This window comes from Podarcis erhardii, assembly GCF_964252035.2.
Source record: "Podarcis erhardii genome assembly, chromosome: 6".
Taxonomy (NCBI): Eukaryota; Metazoa; Chordata; class Lepidosauria; order Squamata; family Lacertidae; genus Podarcis; species Podarcis erhardii.
Window position 1 is genome coordinate 48,492,577 of NC_138510.1, and position 21,508 is coordinate 48,514,084.

General features: G+C 44.5%; 1 protein-coding gene across 5 annotated transcripts in view; it reads left to right on the forward strand.

The window, feature by feature from the left end:
- Positions 1 to 21,508, forward strand: part of KIF21B (kinesin family member 21B) — a 67,842-nt gene that overhangs the window by 33,102 nt on the left and 13,232 nt on the right. For 2 of the 5 annotated variants that reach the window (XR_014157687.1, XM_081866599.1), the window contains exons 5-28: positions 375 to 509; positions 601 to 768; positions 1,732 to 1,847; positions 2,549 to 2,744; positions 3,524 to 3,713; positions 4,025 to 4,088; positions 5,637 to 5,858; positions 6,346 to 6,430; positions 7,579 to 7,693; positions 8,095 to 8,286; positions 8,641 to 8,840; positions 9,030 to 9,137; positions 9,644 to 9,712; positions 10,562 to 10,791; positions 11,163 to 11,310; positions 11,433 to 11,627; positions 12,600 to 12,701; positions 12,978 to 13,143; positions 13,336 to 13,396; positions 13,741 to 13,798; positions 14,747 to 14,952; positions 18,795 to 18,869; positions 19,020 to 19,133; positions 20,393 to 20,431. Coding sequence is in view for 2 of the 5 variants with exons in the window: in XM_081866599.1 (XP_081722725.1) it covers positions 375 to 509; positions 601 to 768; positions 1,732 to 1,847; positions 2,549 to 2,744; positions 3,524 to 3,713; positions 4,025 to 4,088; positions 5,637 to 5,858; positions 6,346 to 6,430; positions 7,579 to 7,693; positions 8,095 to 8,286; positions 8,641 to 8,840; positions 9,030 to 9,137; positions 9,644 to 9,712; positions 10,562 to 10,791; positions 11,163 to 11,310; positions 11,433 to 11,627; positions 12,600 to 12,701; positions 12,978 to 13,143; positions 13,336 to 13,396; positions 13,741 to 13,798; positions 14,747 to 14,952; positions 18,795 to 18,869; positions 19,020 to 19,133; positions 20,393 to 20,431 (3,254 nt within the window). In the remaining 3 variants the exon portion in view is untranslated. The remainder of the gene's footprint in view (positions 1 to 374; positions 510 to 600; positions 769 to 1,731; positions 1,848 to 2,548; positions 2,745 to 3,523; positions 3,714 to 4,024; positions 4,089 to 5,636; positions 5,859 to 6,345; positions 6,431 to 7,578; positions 7,694 to 8,094; positions 8,287 to 8,640; positions 8,841 to 9,029; positions 9,138 to 9,643; positions 9,713 to 10,561; positions 10,792 to 11,162; positions 11,311 to 11,432; positions 11,628 to 12,599; positions 12,702 to 12,977; positions 13,144 to 13,335; positions 13,397 to 13,740; positions 13,799 to 14,746; positions 14,953 to 18,794; positions 18,870 to 19,019; positions 19,134 to 20,392; positions 20,432 to 21,508) is intronic. The other 3 variants (XR_014157688.1, XM_081866600.1, XR_014157686.1) reach the window with 2 other exon arrangements.

The window sequence follows — 21,508 nt, forward strand, 5'->3', positions numbered from 1 at the left end:
AGTGATCCAATGGTAATAATTAACACCTCCTCAACAAAGTACTAAATTGTATTTGGAGCTATGAGTGTGTGCGATTTTGAGCTGAGAAAAATCCAGAGGAGACAGAGTTGAACAACCCTACCAACCTGGCCTCCTCGTCACTCTTCCTGTCAGGAGAAAGAGACACACGCATGTCAGATCTAGCTGGATCCTGATTGTTATAGTCCTGTAGGGGGCTGACTTTCGCAAGAGCTAATGATGAAATAGCGTCCAGCAGGAAGCTGTACGCCTGTTCAAGCAAGGTTGAAAAATGATTCAGTTTGCTTTTGTGTGTGCATGTGTTGCATCTTGGTAGAAAGCGTAACCACCATCCCTAATCTCTTCTGTCCCTGCAGCTGATTCAGTGCCTGAAGCAGGGAGCTCTCTCTCGAACCACAGCCAGCACCCAGATGAATGTCCAGAGCTCCCGCTCCCATGCCATCTTCACCATCTACCTTTGCCAAATGCGCGTCTGCTCCCCTGTACACTTGGTAAGGACATGAGAAGGGGAGGACAGGGGTGGAGCAGTTGCAGAATCCATTACCCCTCAGGAAATGATTCTGGGGTATGTTCCGATTGCAGGTGAATGGAGACTCCAACAGTCTCCTGGAGGGATCCCAGCCTTCTAGTGAATATGAGACGCGAACAGCCAAATTCCACTTTGTTGACCTGGCTGGCTCAGAGAGGTTGAAGCGGACTGGTGCAACTGGCGAGAGAGCCAAGGAAGGGATCTCCATCAACTGTGGTTTGGTATGGCCTTTATCATACAAATGGGTCAGGATAGATACGACAACAAGTGCCAGGTCTTGTAATATTTTGCCTGGCAAACCAAGTATTGTCCAGCACCTTTGTTACTGTTTTGGAGTTTGCACAAGCCATGGCTTGGTCTAGGCATATAAGAGCTCTTTGTTGTAGCATGCAGGCTTCATGGAATGGGATATACCAGGGGGCGGCAAGGTTTACCTCGCCTGGGCCTGTTCACTCCGGTGGAGATCCTTCTGTGGGCTGGAGCACGCGTGCCCACAATTTCCAGCATCTGCGTCTGTTCAGATGCGATTTCTGGTGCTGCGGAAGTGAGTCCCTGCGCCATGTTGCGCTGGTTTAGCACAGTGCGTGGGGACTCGCTGAGTGGGCGACTCAGTTCAGGGGAGGCTTGTGGGCCAGTTAAACGACCCCCATGGGCCACTTGTGGCCCTTGGGCCTTAGGTTGCCGACCCCTGGGATACGCAATGAAATCTATGTTGTTTCTGGTGGGCAAGGCTCTGCCCCTGAAGCCACTGAAAATTTAAGAGACAGGGAATTGTGGAAATGGAACTATAGTATAGTCTGAAAGTGATAGTGACATTTGCAAGCATGTATAAAACAGGTATAATATAGGTGCTTGTATCTTTTTAAAAATGAGTTGAGATTCTCTAGGGTTGGATGGATGCTTCTGTGAAAGCCAGATTCTGTAGACTAAGGTTCAGTCATGGTGATATAGCAACAAAGTTTATGTGGTTTATATGGTTCATCCCTGTAATGGAAACGTCATGGTGTTTACCAGTATAAGCTTCAGCCCAGTAAGTGGGGGTGGGGGGCTTATTTGTGACCTCAAAAAGGGAATAGCTGCTTGACACTGCATTGACTTTTCTATGAGGAATGTATGGTGCCAGAATAAAGGCACAAGGGGAAGTGTCCATCTCTTATTCGCCGACTTGTCCTTTTTCTTGATAGCTAGCACTGGGAAACGTCATCAGCGCCCTTGGGGACCAGAGCAAGAGAGCTTTGCATGTGCCCTACCGAGATTCAAAGCTGACTCGGCTCCTCCAAGATTCCCTTGGTGGCAACAGGTAATGGAAAGAGGCACCAGAACAGTTGTTTGTAGCTTTTGCAGGGTTACTGGCATTGGGGGTTGCAGGTGAGGAGGCTGTCTGGATTGTGTGTTATAATTAATGCTGCCTGGCCATGGGAGCCCTTAATGAGAGGTCCCAAGGCAAGGCCACAGCAGATGTGCCAAGGAACGTATTTTAAAACACATCCCGGGCCTCATTTCTTCCTGGGTTCCAAATGTGATTATTGGCTTTTGCAGAATAGATGCTTACATAATATGCCTAAGCTGTTTTTGATCCAGAATTCTGGCAACTGTACCTCCTAACATGGGATCACTGTAATCTCTTCTTTCCCCCTCTTTTCTAGTCTGTTTCCTTTTACAGCTGTCCTTCTCCCCCCCCCCCCCAATTTCCTTCATGTTCTTTGTCTGTCTTATCATGGCCTTTTGAATTTGGGAACTCCTGCTTTCTGTTTGGCAAACTATTTGGTAATTTGCCCAAGGCAGGGGGCGGGGGCAAGGTTGTTCAGAACTCTTGTCTGAACTCTGATTCACCATTCAGCAAATTGGAGCCTCTGCAGCTGGTTGGTTTGAACTGCCAGGCTGCCAGCATTGGAAATGGCTTTACCTCTGCACTGCTACTCTCCCTGGGAGGTAGCTGATGTGGCAGGGAGACTAGCAGCCCTCCTGTGCTTGACCTTATTTGTTCTCCCACCTTCATAGCCAAACCATAATGATTGCCTGCGTGAGCCCTTCTGATCGGGATTTTATGGAGACCCTGAATACCCTTAAGTATGCCAACAGAGCTCGCAACATCAAGAACAAAGTGGTGGTGAACCAAGATAAGACGAGCCAGCAGATCAGTGCCCTGCGAGCTGAAATTGCTCGCCTTCAGATGGAGCTCATGGAGTACAAGGCGGTAAGGAGATGTCAGGAGCATTTTGCACTGAGTGGCACAACTTCAGCACTTGAAGTCCCTTGTCCCTAGTGGTGTTTCCTCTCTCCCCCTCTCTTTAGGAATGTTGCACACCCAGTTAAATTCCCCTGGAGAAAATATCTGAATGCCATATTTGGCCTACTCCCTTTTTTATTTGAAAAGTTCTAACTCGACAGATGATTTGCTATAGATGAACATTGGCAGGTCTCTTTAGTTTCTCCATCTTCAAAATAGGGATGATAGCAACCTACTTTGTAGAGAGCAAACCCAGTATATAGTGCACCGCTGAAATTTGAGAACCCAAAGTCCACCATTGCATGATTTTGCCACAAGCTGTTGCTTGTGGTGCACTTTTATTGGTGGTCTTTTAATCTCTTTTTTAAAAGTTCATGTGATAGATTTTACTGTCTTTTAAAATGCAATACTCTACTGTGAGAAGCCCCAATGATCAAAGACTGGCATATAAACATAAATATAAATCTTTTATGCAACTCTTTAAGAGCTGGTTTGGAAAAACATGGCAGTCACTGAACTATTTCTGCAGGAAGGTGGATTATAAAATACTTGAAAAGTACCCCAACTTCAGAGCCTTCCTGTATGTGCAAGACTGCCATTACAGGCAGAAGGCTTGAGATGACTGAAGTATACTGTGATGATTATGCCCCTTAATTGGGATGTGCATAGGGCGACTGTCTTCCACCCCAGTCCATGTGCTCTTCAGCCCTTCCTACTGGTGTTTTCATTCATTTCTGTCTCCAAAGGGTAAGCGTGTCATTGGAGAGGATGGCTCTGAAGGCTACAGTGACCTGTTCCAGGAGAATGCCATGCTGCAGAAGGAGAACACCACTTTGCGTATGCGTGTGAAAGCCATGCAAGAAGCTATTGATGCCATCAACGTCCGTGTCACACACTTGATGAGCCAAGAAGCCAACTTGATTCTTGCCAAGGCAGGTGAGGCTGAGAGGGGCACCTGGTTGGGGTCTCTAGACCATTTCATTAGACAGCATACAAATGGCACTATATATTCCTTAAAGTCACAAGAGAAAAATTGTGTTTACAGATTTCAGGGTTGGTTTTATGAAGGACCAAACTGTGCATGATGTTAGTCATATGTTCAGTGAAGCATGCTTAGCCTGGCTGCTTTTGTTTTCCATAGGAATTGGGCTTCTCTGATTTCTTTGGGATCTTGCTTGCTCTTGCCTAGCTTTCTCCATTATTGTTTGGAATTTAATTTCTGTGTCTTTGCGTCATTGTTCTCCCAGGTGATGGCAACGAGGCTATTGGTGCTCTGATTCAGAACTACATCCGGGAAATAGAGGAGCTCAGGTAAGATGGAGTGGTCCTCTGGATTCCCCCCACCCACTTTTATTCTTTTTGCAAGTGGCCATACCTTCTTGAAAGAGAAAAATATCTAACTTCTAAACTGGTGACTATTAAAGTAGCTATAAGCCAGTATTTTCACCCCTGTGGCTTCTTGCCCTTTGTGTACTGTAATCTTCAAATTATGAGCACTTTAGGATCAGAAACAACCCTTTGCGAATAATAAGAGAACCCATACAAGTGATGCTGACACAAAACCCCCCACACACACTAAGGAGAAGAATAGAAGCATTGCCCACCTCACCCCACTCACCACCCCCTCTCCTCCTCTTTCCCCCTCTTTTCTTCCCAACCTAATACTGCATGCAACACTAATGTCTCACAACAAATGAAACTGATCTGTAAAAAACACAACTTAAAAAAAGAGACAATGCACGTATTTTTGTAAACTAAGAAATCTTTAATAATAATAAAAAAAGAAACAACCCTTTGATATAAGAGACTTGTGGTACTTATAAATTCACTTGTGCCCTCCCAAGGTGTGGGCATTGTAAACAAAGGTGCCTTAAATAACCTCTTTGTCTGCAGTGGTGGCTTTCACAGCCACACAAAGGCAATAAAGTTGAGAGCAGCAGTTGCAGGTCCCACATGCACATTAACTTGCAGCAGTATGCCACAGATGCAGGAACAAACAGCTGAAGCTGCCACAAGTACACAAGCATGCAGCAGCATGAGCCCCCTGCTGGCCAGGCATGCGATAGGAGTGATACAGGGATGCAGATAGCCAAGCATGTTGCTGGGGGAATAGAAGCAGATGCAAGTAATATGGTAGTGGAATATTCTGCTTCAGAATGTCAAAGAATCATATTAGTAGCATGACTTCCTTGATTTTCTGATGTTCTGACTAACAGAATTTAGGATATCAAAATTTGCATTTGATAAGTACAAATGGCTCCAGTTGACAGTGTCACTCCATGATTTTCCCAGCACCTTGCACTTGGGCTTCTCTTTTTTACTGGAGATGCCAAGAGTTGAATTTCGGGTCTTCTTCATTGCAAAGCATGTGTTCTACCGCAGAGCAATGGCCCCTTCCCTTTATCTGAGATAACTGCTTTGTAGACATCATGAGGAAGGAGTGTGTGTCCCCCAGCACTCCGTCTTCTTTCCCCCCCTCACATCAAGAATTATCTTAACTAGCAAGTTTCTCAGGTTCCCCCCCCCCACTCCCCCAAGTGTTTCCCCCCTCAGATTTTCTTTTCTTCTGAGTCAAGAGATTAAACATTATACTGCCTTTTGGGTCCTGCTCATTCCTGTTAATGAAGCTGTGTGCTGTCAAGAGTTAAGAGCTGAGCATCCTCCCTTATGGCCTTTTTGAGTCCCTTACTCAATTGCATGTCAATGAGGGCATCAGATGGACTTATATCCATGTGATTCTGGGCTAGCAGATACTCTCCTCCCCACAGTTCCCATAGGAATCTGTCTCTGTCTTCATGTCAGCACTTCAGTATATAATGGACACTATGAGGTGACTGCTATCTCTTGTCTTCTTTGTAGGACAAAGCTCTTGGAGAGCGAAGCTATGAATGAATCACTGCGTCGTGGTCTATCACGAGTTTCCTCTAGGCTTCCTTATTCCCTGAGCTTATCTTCATCTCCTGGGTTGGGAGCTTCAAATAGCCCTGTCTCCTCTGTGCAAGCTGAGGCCTCAGAAGTCATCCAGTGGGCCAAGCAAGATATAGAACGGTTGAAGAAGGAGACTAAGCTGCGAAGGAAAAGGTAAAATGGGTTCCTCTGTCTTGCATCTGCTCAGGATCCTTCTACTCTAATTAGGCTGCTGGGCCTTCAGAACTTTTTAGAAGTATCAAAATATATTTGTTTTCCATCATTCTCACTCTATGAGACTCTTGTAATGCAGCTCTCATGATCTACAATACAACACCCTTTTCTGTGTTGAGCTTTGATTTTCCCTTCTGTATTGCAAGGATGGTAAATACTTGCTGTCTTGCAGAAAGCTTTGTGAGAGTGACTGCAGGCAAAGAGCTTAGCCAAAAAGCACAGAAGAGGCAAATGATTGTGTTTCCAATGGAAATGTCCCCTTCCCATTAGTTATGCAGATGAAATGTTTTGTTTTGATTTGTTGTAATTGGAGTGGTGTTTGTTTTCTTAGCTGCCCTGACGGCCTGTTTTTGTGATTCTGCAGTCTGGAATAAAAATGAATGATTTAGAAACAGATGTTCATGTAAAACTGCCTTCTTTTCTGCAGCCCAGAGAAAGAAGGGTTTAAGAAGAGGTTGAGGATGCAGCAGGGAAATGAGGCGGATGAGACAGATGAGAATGAAGTGGAAGAGGTAAGAGATCTTGCCCTTCTCTTGCATACAACTTCTGTGTTCTTTTGAGCAATTATTAAGGGTGCGAAACCTACTGCTAGCCTTTGGTGGCATCAGGATGAGTCCTGTGGTAATCTTTCAGCATAATGAGAAACTGGCCGTAAAGGACATCTCAAGTGCTATTCCCTTCAGCCAGATTTAACATCTGCTTCAAACATTTCCTGACCTCAGCAATTGCCATACTAATTCCTTAGGCTCCTGAGTCTCAATAAAATATCTCCTGCCATCTCCTCTGAGAAATGCAAGCTTCTCTTTAATGCAACGCCCTTGGATAAATGGAGCAGAATAGGCTGACAAATAGGTGTGTTTTTTAAGTAGGTGAAGTATGTCTTGCTTTTCTGTCTCAAAACATGAATGTCTCTGTGGGATGCCATTGGATTCTTAAAAGCCTGGGGCTGTGCACATTACAAAATGGAAACATTCTTTGATTTAAATAAAGTTAAATAAATTGGTTAAAACTGACAAACTTGTTTATTTTTGGAGGAAATAACAGTGCACTGCTAAAGGCATAATTTTGACTGTGCACAGTCATTACATTATTTCTGCACTGATTCTTGTTTTGGGGGCAGGGGTTTGTTATATTGATATATTTAAGATGAACATTTGGGAATGCAGTAGGCCCGCTGTGTACACTGGGATTACATTCTAGGGTCCTTGCTTTGAAGAGCAGAGTTGAAAGACAAAGGCTTGGAAGTTAGTAGAATGAATGGCCAGGTAAAATGCAGCATGGTTTGATTGAGTTGTTGGTGATGTGTGTTAGATCTTCTCTGCCTTCACTTCTCAACATCCAGCTTGATTTCTGAATCCATGTCCAGGACAATGGTAAACGCTGATCTTCTAGTGTTTTGCTAATTCATCAACTAGAAGAACAGAAGGTTGGGTTCATGAAAGGAAGTATGAACTGTAAGAAGTAACATCCCCATGGTGCCTGTGTTCCTAAGCAGTGCAAAATTCATTGAATTAAGGATTGCCATAGGAACAAATTAGCGAACCAAGGAAAGCAGATTGCCATATGCAACCAAAAGTTGGGCAGGGTTGGAACTGCAATGCCTTGGAACAAGCTGCATCACCACTCCCCTTTTTCTCATCACTGTACCTTCTGTTTTCAGGAGGAACGGGATGAGAGTGGCTGTGAGGAAGAAGGCGGCCAGGAGGAGGAAGAGGAAGATGATTCGGGAAGTGAAGAAAGCCTGGTGGATTCTGACTCGGATGTTGAAGAAAAGGGTAAGCTACTGCAGCAAGTGTTGAAAGGCTGATAACTCTTAGTGCAGTCTCTGCAGGGATCTAGGTGAACACAACACACACAGTCTTCAGGATATATGGAGGGGATGGCCTTTAATTCATTTGGGTTTGAAATGTTGAATCCACAGCCCCCATGCTTTCCACCTGGAACTACTGTTGTAATCCTTTTAACAGCACAAAAAACATGCCTGTACATATGCTAGGCCTTTTCTCTTAGCATTCAATTCCATAAAAGGGATACAACTTATTCTAGTCTTTAGTGGAGGTTGTAATGAGTTTAGTGGAGGTTGTAATGAGATGCCACTATCTTCAAGATGGTGAAGGGTTTTTTGTTTTTTGTTTTTTTTTGTGTGTGTGTGTGTGTGTGTGTGTGTCTTATCTAGCAGCAAATTTCCAAGCTGATCTGGCTGACCTGACCTGTGAGATCGAGATCAAACAGAAGCTAATAGATGAGCTGGAGAACAGCCAGCGGCGCCTGCAAACTCTGAAGCACCAGTATGAGGAGAAGCTGATTCTACTGCAGAACAAGATCCGTGACACACAGCAAGAGAGGGATAGGGTCCTGCAAAACTTGAGTAAGGGCATGCTGCTGGGGTGAAATTGGATTTTGACAGTTCGAACAGCATCTGTTTGCTGATAATGAAAGACTTTGCATTTGGATTCTCAACTGAGGCTGTGATACAAGGGTGGAAAGATTGCTTAAGCAACATTTCTATCCATACACTTAAAGTGTAACCAGTGACATTGGCACTGAGTACGGTCTGTCTGTACTTAAAATCTGCATCAGAGATGTGGAAGCTGTGGCCCCCTGGATGCTGTTGGGACTCCAACTCCCATCAGCCCCAGGCACCATGGCCAATTAGTCATGGATGATGGGAGCTGTAGTCCATCATTCCTGATCTACATGCTTCCTTTGTTCTTTCCCTCAGGTTCCATGGAATGCTACACAGAAGAGAAGGCGAACAAGATCAAAGCAGATTATGAGAAGCGTCTAAGGGAGATGAACAGGGACCTGCAAAAGTTGCAGGCAGCCCAGAAGGAGCATGCCCGCCTCCTCAAGAACCAGTCGCGATATGAGCGAGAGTTGAAGAAGCTGAATGCAGAAGTGGCAGAGATGAAGAAAGCCAAGGTACCTTGCCTGGGAATTTGCAATTCTTCATTTGTTCAAGCAACAGGGCACCTTCTGGGTGTTTTGGATTCCCACCCTCAGCCCACCCAGCTTGGGCACCCAACTGGGGAAAGTGGCCCTAGATAGTCACTGGGGCAAGCCAGCTTCTCAGTTATTATGCTTGGCATTGAGTCTATTTGTGCCCTACAGGTGGCACTGATGAAACAAATGCGTGAGGAGCAGCAGCGGCGCAGATTGGCAGAGACGAAAAGGAACCGGGAGATTGCCCAGCTGAAGAAGGAGCAGAGGAGGCAGGAGGTGAGCAAGAGCACCATTTATGGCTGCTCAAGCTTTGAGAAGCCTCTTCCTAGTAGAGCTTACAAAAACCCATAGACTGCTTGTGGACAGGAGAGGGGAAGACGCTCAGTATAATCAGAGCAATCATGCAAAGCGAAGCTGTGATTTAATGCCTGCCTCACTTCAGCCGTCTTCACAAAAATAACTTGTGTGTCTACAAATACATAAGAAGAGGTCTCTTGGATCAGACCAGAGGACCATTTAGTGTGGCGTCCTGTGCTCACAGTGGCCAACCCAGTTGCCTATGGGAAGTCTACTAGCAGGACATGAGAGCAGCAGCATTCTCCCCTCTTGTGCTCCAAAGCAACTTGAGACCTATTGTGGTTTAGGAGGAGTTGGCTTCCTTCCATACATTCCTTTTACACCAATACACATTTGTCTCCATTTAAGTCAAGACTGACATCACTCCCATTGAGATCCTCTGCCTGTGGGTTTTGTTAATAACTTTTATCATGCTGTGCCTGCAGTTTCAGATTCGAGCTCTAGAATCTCAGAAGCGGCAGCAGGAGATTGTACTTCGCAGGAAAACCCAAGAGGTGAGTGGTGACCTTCTTGCTCACAAGGAAGGCAAGTCTTTAGTTTCCTCTAAAAATACACTCGCCTTGGCTTTTACTGTATTAAAAGCCTCTCACTGTCATCCAGAAAGGCTTGTGGATATTTTTGGTGGGTGTGCTTTTACCTGTCATAAGCACTCACTCAGACTGGAGACATGAATGAACCAGACAAGGAATATATCTCCCACTCCTCAGGAATTCTTTACATGCAACAGCGTACGATGGACAAACTATTTCTTTCTTTTCTTAAAAATAATTAAACCACCTTTCCAAAATACAAAGGTAAATGTAATATCTCACCAAGACAAAAAAAAAAAACAGAAAAAACCTGGCAAAGCTACAATTTTCCTCATATTTCACAGAAAAGATAGGACAGAGCAGGATGATCCAAAAGAAAGAATTTGCATCCAAAATTATTTGGAGCTATCGTGGGTTACACGATTTCTCTCTCTCCCTTTAGGATGCCCACTCTCTCTTTATCCAAAGCAACTGGGCATCATAGCTGCTGCGTCACACATGGCTTAGTGTGTGATTGCCAACATGGTTCTTTGTTTTTGTTACATATTTAAGCTCATATGTAGGTAACTTGTGGCATTTTTCTCATTCTGCCATGAATGCCCAACATTACTGGGAACATCTGTAAAAACAGCTGATACTGTGAGCAGACACTTTGCACTTAGGCATGAATAGAGACTAGGGTTGAGGCTGGAGACTGAGCAGCTAATGCTTTGAATATATTTTCACATAGCAGCCCTGCTTAAGACTGTATCTGTCTGTTATCACCTCTATATTTTCCATTCTTCTGGACTGCTTTGTTGTGTTGTTGTCTAGGTCTCTGCTCTGCGCCGTCTGGCCAAACCTATGTCTGATCGGGTTGCTGGAAGAATGAATCAGAAGCAAACCATGCTGGACTCGGGTGTAGAGGTCTCGACCAGCACTACCTCCTCCGAGCCAGAATCTAGTTCTCGCTCTGTCTCCAGCATTGTGCGCCAATGGAATCGGAAAATCAACACCTTTCTGGGAGATCCTCCTTCTTCCACAAATGGGACTCGAACTGTCAGGTAAGACACTGGCCCAGTTAGCAGTTGTCTAGGTAAGTCAGACTGACCTAGGTGTCTAAAACCATCTGATATAGATTCCTTTGAGGCCTGTCTTGACATCTAATCCACTGGCTTCAATGTGCCTTCCTTTACTTGGCAGCATTCAGAGCAGCTCCCATTTCCATCCACCCAGTATGCTTGGGTAGGAATGACCCAGAATATTTAGCACGGGGATGAGGATCCTTCCAGATATTGCTGGACTCCAACTTTGCCATTTTGCTATGACTGATGCAAGGTGGAGCCCAGCAACATCTGGGAGCCTTTCCATCTCTGGTTTTGGATAATTCTAAGATCATAATGTTCAGTTTTTCATACATGACTTCCATCTGCAGGAAGAAGTTCGCAAAGAAAGGGGCAAACCAGACCTTTAGTAAGACAGCCCGCATGAAGTGGCAGTCTCTGGAGCGCCGTGTCTTTGACATTGTCATGCAGAGGATGACCATCATCAATCTGGAGTCGGATATGGAGCGACTCATCAAGGTGATGAAAAGTGGCTGTTTCTCACTGGAGCAGAAGGCGAAGGGCCTGGGAAGAGAGCCAGAGAAGGGGCTGCACAACATTGGCAAAGAGGAAACATTCTGCCTTCTCTTCCCCATTTTCAGAAACGTGAGGAGCTGTCACTGATGCAGGAGATGCTTCTGGGGAAGAGGGAGAAGCTGCAGACAGAGAACCCTGAAGAGCAGAAGGGGCTGCAGGAGCTGAATGAGGAGATTGAGGTGCTGGCAGCCAACATTGACTACATCAACGACGGCATTTCTGACTGCCAGGCCACCATCATGCAACTTGAAGAGACCAAGGTGCGTCTGATCTATCCATGATGTTTGGGAGGGTAGAATGCTGTTGGACCTGGACTCGGTGATGAGCTGAGGTCGGCTGGCTGAGCTCTTGTGTAGATCAGTTACAGTGGACGGATCAGGAAGCACTATGTCTTCTGATCTTACCTTAATGAGTTAAAATCTTTTTTCATTTTCCCAGGCCACTTTAGTTTTAAGTGGGCTGTTTCAGTCTGTTACTGCTTCCTTAAAAGGGGTGGGCTGGGGGAATGTAAGACGCAGAGACTGGGAAGTTAGCTTGTAGAGTATGGAAAGTCCTGGGTCTCTGCTATTTCCTCTGAGGAACTGCTATTTCTCTCCCCCTCCCCCTTACTTGGTATGTTCCTTTCCCGAACACACAATAAACGGTCGTGTATCAGTTCCTTTCAAAAGCATAAAATAGCAGTCCAAACAAATGGTATTGTATCGGTGATACTAACATTATAACATTTTAAATTCTTAACAAAATAGTATCAATCCGTTATTAAGAGTTCTGAGAATTTGGCAATTGTGTGAAAGTCTCAGCATCCTAAGTGAACCTGCTGGTCTGTAGACATCTCAAACAAAGGCTTCTGATTGGCCTATAACAGCTTCCACAACCTGGTGCCCTCCAGGTGTTTTGGACTCCTGATGCCCTTCAGCCATGGCCAGCATGCCCAATGGTCAGGGGTGATGATGTGAGTCATAGTTCAAAAATATCTGAAAGGCACCACATTTGGGGAAGGCCACTCTGTAGTGCATACGATTTGAGTTCAGGGGCTGGAGCGAGTTGATAATATGAAACTGACTACTACTTTTATGCACAAATCTGCTGGATGGGTCTCTTGCAAAGCCACTTTGCCTGTGGAGCTAAATCTTTAGCAAAGGAACCGGTCCAACTGCTGGCATGGGTAGCAAACTGCAACTGCCCTTTCCCAGGCTTTCTCATTCTGTTGTTTTCCTCCTGTGGGTCTCTAGGAAGAACTGGATTCCACAGACACCTCTGTGGTGATCAGCTCCTGCTCCTTGGCTGAGGCACGGCTTTTGTTGGACAATTTCCTCAAGGCATCCATAGACAAGGTGAGTTATTATTTTTTAAAAGCAGCCTTTCTCTCTCATGCGGACCAGAGATCTGATAGCCACATCTTGCTTTGCAACTATTCAGTAGCAAGTTGGTCTGTTCAAAGACCCCAAGTAGACGGATCAGTCCTGATGGACAAGGTTAATGAACTTCTTCAAATAGTTTTGCTTTAGAATGGAGTGAGGGAGACAGATGTGTTTCACTAGGGAGGGCATTCCACAAGTGGGAAAGCTGCCGCTGAGCTTGTGCCTAATCCTCCAATCTTTGCAAAACAGAGCCTGCAGGTAGCCCAGAAGGAAGCCCAGATCCGCCTGCTGGAAGGCCGCTTGAGACAAACAGATGTGACTGGCTCCTCTCAGAACCACCACATCCTGGATGCCTTGCGGGAAAAGGCAGAATCCCACCCTGAGCTACAGGCGCTCATCCACAACGTGCAGCAAGGTGGGAGTTTGGAGTAGCTTTTGCTTCTTTGAGATAGAATTGTGTTCACTTAGAAATCCTCTTTTTCGCTTACCCTCATTCATGGCCTGGGTCAGAGGGAAACAGGGGTATGTTTTGGTCCAACGGCAGAGCTAAGTACCCATGTGCTAGTGGATGCGCTCTACCTGGTTTTTGTTTTATCCTTTTGCACAGAGAATGGCTATGCCAGCACAGATGAAGAAGTTTCTGAATTCAGCATGGCCTCAGAGGGGAGGTGAGTTGTGGACCCAGAGAGACCGCAGGGCACAGGTTGAGTGTTTTCCGCCTGTTTTCCCTTTGGGCTGTGGTGGGCTTTAAAAGGTGGGCAGGGTGTAAATTCCATGTGTTGACCAATGTAGCCACCATTCAAAGTCAGCTTTGAGTATGAAAGAAACCCCTACATGGTTCTTTTCTGTAAAATTCTGGAATTAAGCTAGAAAACCTGTGGTGCAAGAATGAAGTGGGCTCCTGAGTTAAGGACTGAAACTCTGCTGGGATGGAGAGTCTCTTAGTTAGTTTGCACCTCTGTAGTTCTTACTGAAAATATGTGTGCACAAAACTTTCCCTGTGTCCCTGCAGCTTTTCCCAGTCTTTCTCCATGAAGGGCTCTGCCAGCCAGGATGACTTCAAGTGCAGGGTAAGTTTCAAAGTTTGAGTCTGGCAAACACTTCCAATTCTTCTTGTTGTTGTTATACGTTTTCATTATGGAAATTTCCTGGGAAGATGCTTAGCAGATCCATCCAGAACTAACAAAAGCTTCAAATAGCCAGGAAGGAGTTTAAGATTTTCACCAACCTAAACAATGGTCAGTGACAGGAAAATGTTGACAACGTTGTAGGATATCCTGGTCATTTTTGTACAGAAATGCTTTTTCTTGTTGAAGGTGCCCCATGTGGTCAGATTTATGTTTGGCTATATTTGTTTATATATGTTTGTTTTTAAAGCGGAACATGGCACTTTGACCTTGCCACGTTCTTATTCTGTAGCTTTCCGAATAGTGGGGAGCCCCCGGCGGATATATGCACCATTTTTTTATCTTCCCTACATTTCACTGAGGCCAAGTTATGGTATTTGTACTGCATTTTGGCAGCTAGCCGTGGTGCTGTACATCCAGATGGTGATTCTTAAGCTTTGGCCCTCCTCCAGTGAATCGGCAATGAAATTAAAACAAAGCCCTGGACTGATGTGTGTTATGTCTCTGTCTGTCCTAGCCATGGCTCTGTTGAATAAGCCTTTTATCCAGAGAAAACAATTGGCCCCAGACTGGCCTACTTGAATTCTAGTGGGATGGAGGGGGTGGGGGGCACAGGAACTTCATTAGGTCTCTTCTGAATGACCAGCAATTGCTGCTCAGTGGTAGGTGGTGCGTTCTGTTGTTGTCCATGTTAAGTTCAGAACGAAGTGGGAAGGTCTTGGAAAGCTGCTTGGGATATTTGCAGGGGTTTCTGAGACAGAGGTGACCAAGACTGAATGACCAGGCTGAATTTGAGCACCAGCTACAGTGGCAACCGGGGAATAGCTCCCGTGTTGCCCTGCCATCTGCTGCTCCTTAGTTTGCTTTGTGTTTTCTGGGGCTTTGTTTTAGGGGGAGCCCAAGCTGTCTGGCCAGATGAAAGCTGTGTCTGCAGAGTGTTTAGGGCCCACATTGGACATCTCCACCAAGAACATCACCAAGTCGTTGGCATCCCTCATGGAGATCAAAGAGGATGGGATTGGCTTCTCCATCCGTGATCCTTACTACAAGGAGAAGGTCTCCCACACCATCAGCCTGCCCATCCGAGGGAGTACATTGTAAGCCATGGTAGCCTACTTGGTGATCTGTGTATGGATCGTGTTGGGGAAACTGTGGTGTAGGTGACTGCTGGCTTCGGACGATTGGAATTCTGCCATGATTTCTGCTCTACTTGAGGGTGAAGAGTTGGTGGGTAAAGGGAGAGCAACCAAGGAAAGAACAGAAAGTCATGCATTGTTCTGGGGTCAGAGTCAGTTTCCCTCTTCGCTGGCACAGTCTTCCATGGGGAGTAGCCATGACACGGGTGTCATCGGATCCCTCGTTCTTGTGAAACTGTTCCCCAAGTCCTCTCCCCAGACCTATAAACTGGCAGCTTCAAGTACTCCTGGTTTACAAACTATAGTGAACAGCAAGAAAGACTTGAAAGGCAGGGACACCCCCTCTTTCCCCCAGATGCTGCTACTGTGGGTGGACAAACCTAGGTGGTGTGAACTGCATAGCCTTTACAGCCCACCATGAGCCAGGCAGGAACCAGGGCGGGCAGCTCCTGTGGACACCAAGAGTGCTGAAAATTGAAATAGTTCCCCCAGTTCCCAGAATGAGGGCCACTTCAGACCTTATGGAAACTTACTTGGTACAGCCCTCCCAAGAAGTGTACCATCTTGTAATGTATGTAGAGAAATGTGTCCCAGAATGTGCTTCCACATCAAAATCTCTGCGTGCACACACAGCTGGCACGTGCAGTAAGAATGTTTTTATCCTAGCCTCCCTGTTGTGTCACTTGGCACCTGCAAGGAGATTCTGATGTGGAGGAGCTTTCAAAGAAGCAATTCCCTGCATGTGACGCAGGACTGTTCTGTGTGCCCTGGAGAATATTAGAATCTGCTATGAGAACCAGCTGGTCAAGACTTTGTTCCTCCCAGTTTCCATCAAAGCTGAGGGAGCCCAACTTTGGATAGGGTATTTAGTATTCAAAATCCTTTATTAGGCATAGCACACCACACAATGACAAACAACATATACAAACTATATAAAATACGGGTACAGCGAACACAATTTATCCTAATCCTATTCTTAACTCCCAGAAATTAATCAATGTACATGAATAATATAATACAATTTAATATAAAATAATAATACAGCACAGCAATGTCACCTACCATTAAAAACCACTAAGTCTCTTTATCATGGCCCATTCTTTCATCATGGACAGCTCTTAAAAATTCGGCCACTATTATAGTAATTTGATCATCGCTGTCCGCCAGCATGTCCTGGACAGTTGATTGAGTACAAATCTGTTTATTGAATTTTAGGGCCTCATATAATTGTATTCTGGCATAACTGCCAAAATCACAGGAGAAGAATATATGTTCTAGGGTATCGAGTTCCTTTTTCCTGCATTTGCAGAGACGCTCAGCTTCTGGGATAGCTAAATATCTTCCTCTCACTACCACCGAGGAAAACATGTTAAATCTGGCCAACATAAAAAGCCTACACGATTCATGATTCTTCAGATTTGTCATGTATCCCTTTTGGAAATCTCTACACAAAGGGAGATTTAAGTGAATGGGAGAGCAGGTGCTGCGCTTTGCAACCTCAAGCATGGCGAGAGCATTTTTTCTGTGAGAGTCTTCCTAATAATTTCCCATGTATCTTTGGGATCAGATATTTCAAAGTCAGTTAGAATGAGCCCTATAGAATCCAGTTTTCTCCTACATATCAGTGATAGATTGTAGATTGCACTATCACTTAAAAGATCGTAAAGTAGAGAATTAGGGGATAGGGCTCTATAATGGAGGAAGATCCAATATTTCAAGGTCCTCAGCCATGCTCTAACTGATAAAGGCAAAATTCCCAGCTCACAACATATTGTTTCATATTTTACTGAGTTTGCAAGTCCTAATAATGACCTCAGGAGGGAAGCGTGAAATTTATCCAACCTCTTGAGGTCACCTGAAATCCACACTGGTGTGCCGTAAAGAAGTTGGGCACAAAGTTTCATATCAATCACTTGCAATACAGCTGGGATGAATCTGTTTCCTACTGGAGAAAAAAAATAGGATTTTATATGGTGGGCTGTCACTTTGGCCTTAGCTATAGCAGCACATATATGTGTATTCCAATTCATATTATTTTTGAATGTGATTCCCAGATAATTGAAGCTTAACTTCCTGTATTAGATGTCCATTAATTATACATCCTTTTGGGTTCCCTCTCTTTCTGAATTGCATAATCTTTGTCTTATCATAATTAATTTTGAGATTATTAAGAGAGCAGTAGTTTGAGAAACTCTTAAATATTTTTTTTTAACCCAAAACAGAGAGTGAAATAATTACAGCATCATCTGCATAAAGTAGTAGAGAGAGTGGGCAATTGTTTATATAAGGAGTATGAGTGGTTGCGTTTTGAAGGAATAATGGTAGGTCAGATAAAAAGAGATTAAATAGGGTAGGGGCCAAGATACAGCCTTGCCTAACTCCACGATTATTCAGAATAGAACCTGCAAGTCTACCATCTTTTGATACTTTAACATATATTTGGTTATTAGAATGTAAACTTTGAATCAGTGTAAGTAAATATGGGTCAATACCAAGGTGTTCTAGTTTAGTCCATAGTTTGTTGCGGTCGACCGAATCAAAGGCACTTTTTAAATCCACAAATGCCACAAAGAGTTTCCGTTTATTTCTCATGACATATTTATCCACAAGATGACTTAACACTAGACACTGGTCAAGAGTTGACGAGCCTGCCTTAAAACCAGCCTGCTCTTTACCAGGTAGGCCTTTTGTCAGCATCCATTCTTCCAATTTAATAAGCAGAGATTTGGCATAGATTTTGCTTATGCATGGTAGCAAACTTATAGGCCTGTAATTCTCTTGGCAATTCCTATCACCTTTTTTAAAGATGGGTACCACTATTGATTTGTTCCACGACTTGGGTACAAGGGCTGATTGATAGATAGAGTTAAAAAGCGGCACAAGTTTAATGGCCCACCATTCTGTATCTAATTTCAACAGGTCTATTGGGATGCCATCCATACCCGGTGATTTCCCTTGCTTAAACGAAAAGATTATCCTTTTCATCTCGTCAACAGTAATTTGAAATTGTGTGGTTTTTGCCAAAGAAACTTTAAAATTTTCCTTTTTACAAACTTGGTGATCATAAAAAACAGCAGTAAAATGTGAAATCCAAACCTCATCACTTATATTAGGAAGCTCTGTGGTAACTTTTATTGAGAGAAGTGACCAAAAAGTTTTAGTATCTTTAATTTCTAATGCAGTAACAATTTTAGACCATTTGGCTAGTGCAAGCTCAGATTTTTTTTTCCAGGAGCATGTTCTTAAAAGCATTTTTCATTTCAAAATAAGTCTTCCAGAGACCTTGAGAGTTGGTAATATAGGCTTCTTTTAGACAAGTTCTAAGTTCTTTCTTATAGTTAATACAATCTTTATCGAACCAGTTATACTTATTTAAAGATTTGTTGCTGGACTGAGAGTCTAAAAAAGAAGAAAATAATTCCTGGATAGTCTTATAGTAACAATCATTATCCTCCAAGGGCAACAAATTTTGGTTAGCCACAGGTTCCGGAAGAACTGGGTTATTTTCAAATACTGCTAATAGATCCTCCCTATTTTTATCACTTATATAAATTCTTTTGGCATAAATAGTCTTATCAATACTAATAGGAGGTCTAATATCATTATTTCTAGGATTCCTGTACATCTCTAAAACTATTGGGAAATGGTCACTCTCTGAGCGAGGTACAACTGTAAAAGAGGCAATTTCATTTAACATTTCAACGGAAACTAGAGAATAATCGATTACGCTCCTACTCCTTTTGGAGCTAAAAGTAAAATTTCCTGGATAGGGTATTTACTAACCATGGCTGCCTCTCCTCTAGCCCTAGACAGTCCCGTGGTGCAGACACATCACCCCTCACCAGGAGGAAGTCATATGACCGGGGCCAGCCTATCAGGTGAGTGTGTGTGAGTGACTTCAATTGGCAGCAGTTCTTTCGCTTTGCTCATAATGCAGAAAATGAATTGTGTGATGCAGGATCTAACAGTGCTGCAAGATTATAGTTCTATAATTAGTGGAATCCACTGCTTCTCTCTTTCTTGCCTAGGAACCCAGACGTTGGATTCACTCCTCCTTCATCCCCTCCCAGCAGGCCACGCAATGACCGGAATGTTTTCTCCCGCCTCACCAGCAACCAGAGTCAGGGCTCAGCACTAGACAAGTAAGGCCGCCTGCGGAACTTGGGGAAACTTGTATCCCCATAGAAGGTGACAACAGAATGGATAAACTGGCAGTGCCAGGGATATCTTCCCCTTATGTCCCACTCTACCCAGCACCAAGAATGGCATGTTTTTCTTTGACCTCCAGGTTTGGGCCCTATTTGCACTGGAATTAGCACCATGCCTCTGTCACCTAGACACTTAGGTGCAATTACTGTGAAACCTGCCAAATCATTCAGGGAGCCTCTTATGTGCTGTTGTAGAGGCATGTGAATCAAAGTCCTTGGTCTCTACGGCCAAGTACCTGAGTCGGTGCTTTAAGCTCAAAAGCACCCTATTCTCCCCATATGTCATGGGTAGCAGTTCTGAATCTCTTTCCAACCCTGTCTGCAGCCTATAGGGGCCATCTGCTCTGGTGCCTCTTTATTAACAGGTCACCTCTGTTTTAGTGCGGGGGAGGAATTGGTATGCTTTTTCCAGCACAGGTGTAAGTTAAGCCTTCCAGATATTTCTTCATATTGGAAAGATATTGGAAAACAAGGTCATGTGAGTCCTGCTTTCTAAATACCAGCATGTCAGCTTTGGGGTCCCCCCCCCCCTTTCTTGAGTGTGTTCCACAAGCCTCCTGAACGGCAGCTGGTGGCAGCACTGACAGAGCTTCAGTTAACACAATGGGATTCCTTTAACGTGGGCTGCCTTGATCTTCAAGGACACAGGGATGATGCTGAATTTTCAAAACACAGAACAGCAGCCCAATAAATAAAGGAACCTCTTGGGGCTAAGCTGGCATTAGAGTGACCTCTGTGACCATTGGGTCCATATTCCCATTTGGAGGTGGCATGGGAGTCACTGCCAACGTTCTCAGAAGCTGGCCCACCCATAGCTATGTAGGAACCTTGGGCAGGCATTCCCAGATGTGTGCACATTCCCTTCTTTTGCAGAAGAACCACACATGCACAATAACTCAGCATCCTGAGAATCTCCACTTCCTTTTTGTTTTTAATCCAAGCTCCGAGCCTTATGGCTGCGATGACAGGCTTGCAAGTGTGTGGTGAAGCACCTAGTTAAAAACTCATGATGGTTTCTGCTACGCACCCTCCCCCACCCCGTTCCTGAACCCTTCTGTCTGTGGTCTGCTCTCCTATGTCTGCCCGCCCTGCTAGCTTGGATGCAATAACAACCTTTCCTTTTCTGACTATGCTGCTGCTTTTCCTTCTCCTGGTTTTAATTACCCATAATCCTGCTAATTTTCTGTCCCTAGGTCTGATGACAGTGACTCCTCTGTCTCGGAGGTGCTGAGGTATAAAACTTACTATTTATTATATAACTCTTCTTGCTTTCCTCTTTTCTCATTCTTTTCCCCTCCCTGCATTTGAAACCTGCTTGTAACTGAACCCGGTGTGATGTTTCTTTCCTTGTGCTGCTTCTCCTTGCTGGTAGATTTGCCTTCCCAGCTGATTAGAGTGCTCCATTGGGACCTCTTCCTATGTTAACTGAAACAGTTGGGTTCAGCCCACTCAGCATGCTTCACTAGGACACATCATGCGGTTAATCCACCAACACGCACGTGTATCTGAAAATCTCAAGTCTCTTCCCCCCAGCACTTAATAGATGCCATCCTGTGACATGTTTTTGTTTGGAATGGACCAAGCATACGCCTGCAGGTAGTGCATGTCTGTAACTAGGAGTTAGGAGCTAACCATTTGCATGTGTCGTAATTGCGCCATGATTTCACGAATGTGGCTTTTGAGTAGTTTCTAGGCCTCGTGGTGGAGAGAATATCGGAAAACGTCCAGGCAGCTCCCCTTCAGGCTCAGAGTCTTGGAGTCATTTGAGTTGAGAATATTTCCGTGCCCTTCAGGCACAGCTCCCTGCCTCCCCCACACTTCCCATTTGCTTCCAGTTCTTCGCAGTCCTGTTCCCATGAAGCCTATGGGAGCACCCCATGCCTTTTCCATCTGCTACTACAGCCCAGAAGTCCAGCCCCTGTTTTCTTTTTATCCGGGGCAAGTTATTTTTGCCATAGTTGCTAAAATGGATGGATGGTAGTTTTAAAATTTGCATAATAAGGTCCAGCCTCATACTGTGAATACTTGGGAGATCCTGAAAGCTGATTCTGGTCACTGGATTTCGTGTTAAAGCGATACTCCAGCAAGCGGCAATGCCTTTCCCTTATTTCTGGGTGTAAGATAAACTTTCAAGACATTAGCCAACCCCACTGAAGATGGAGGGGTGCACATGTGTAAGGGAAATGTAATCTGTTATGTTTATTTCTGTCCTGATAATCAAGAGTGTGTCCTTTTTGAAAATGGGAATAAACTACTGGACCAAGTTTAAGATTTTGGTATTGACTCATAAATCCATGAACAACTTGGGA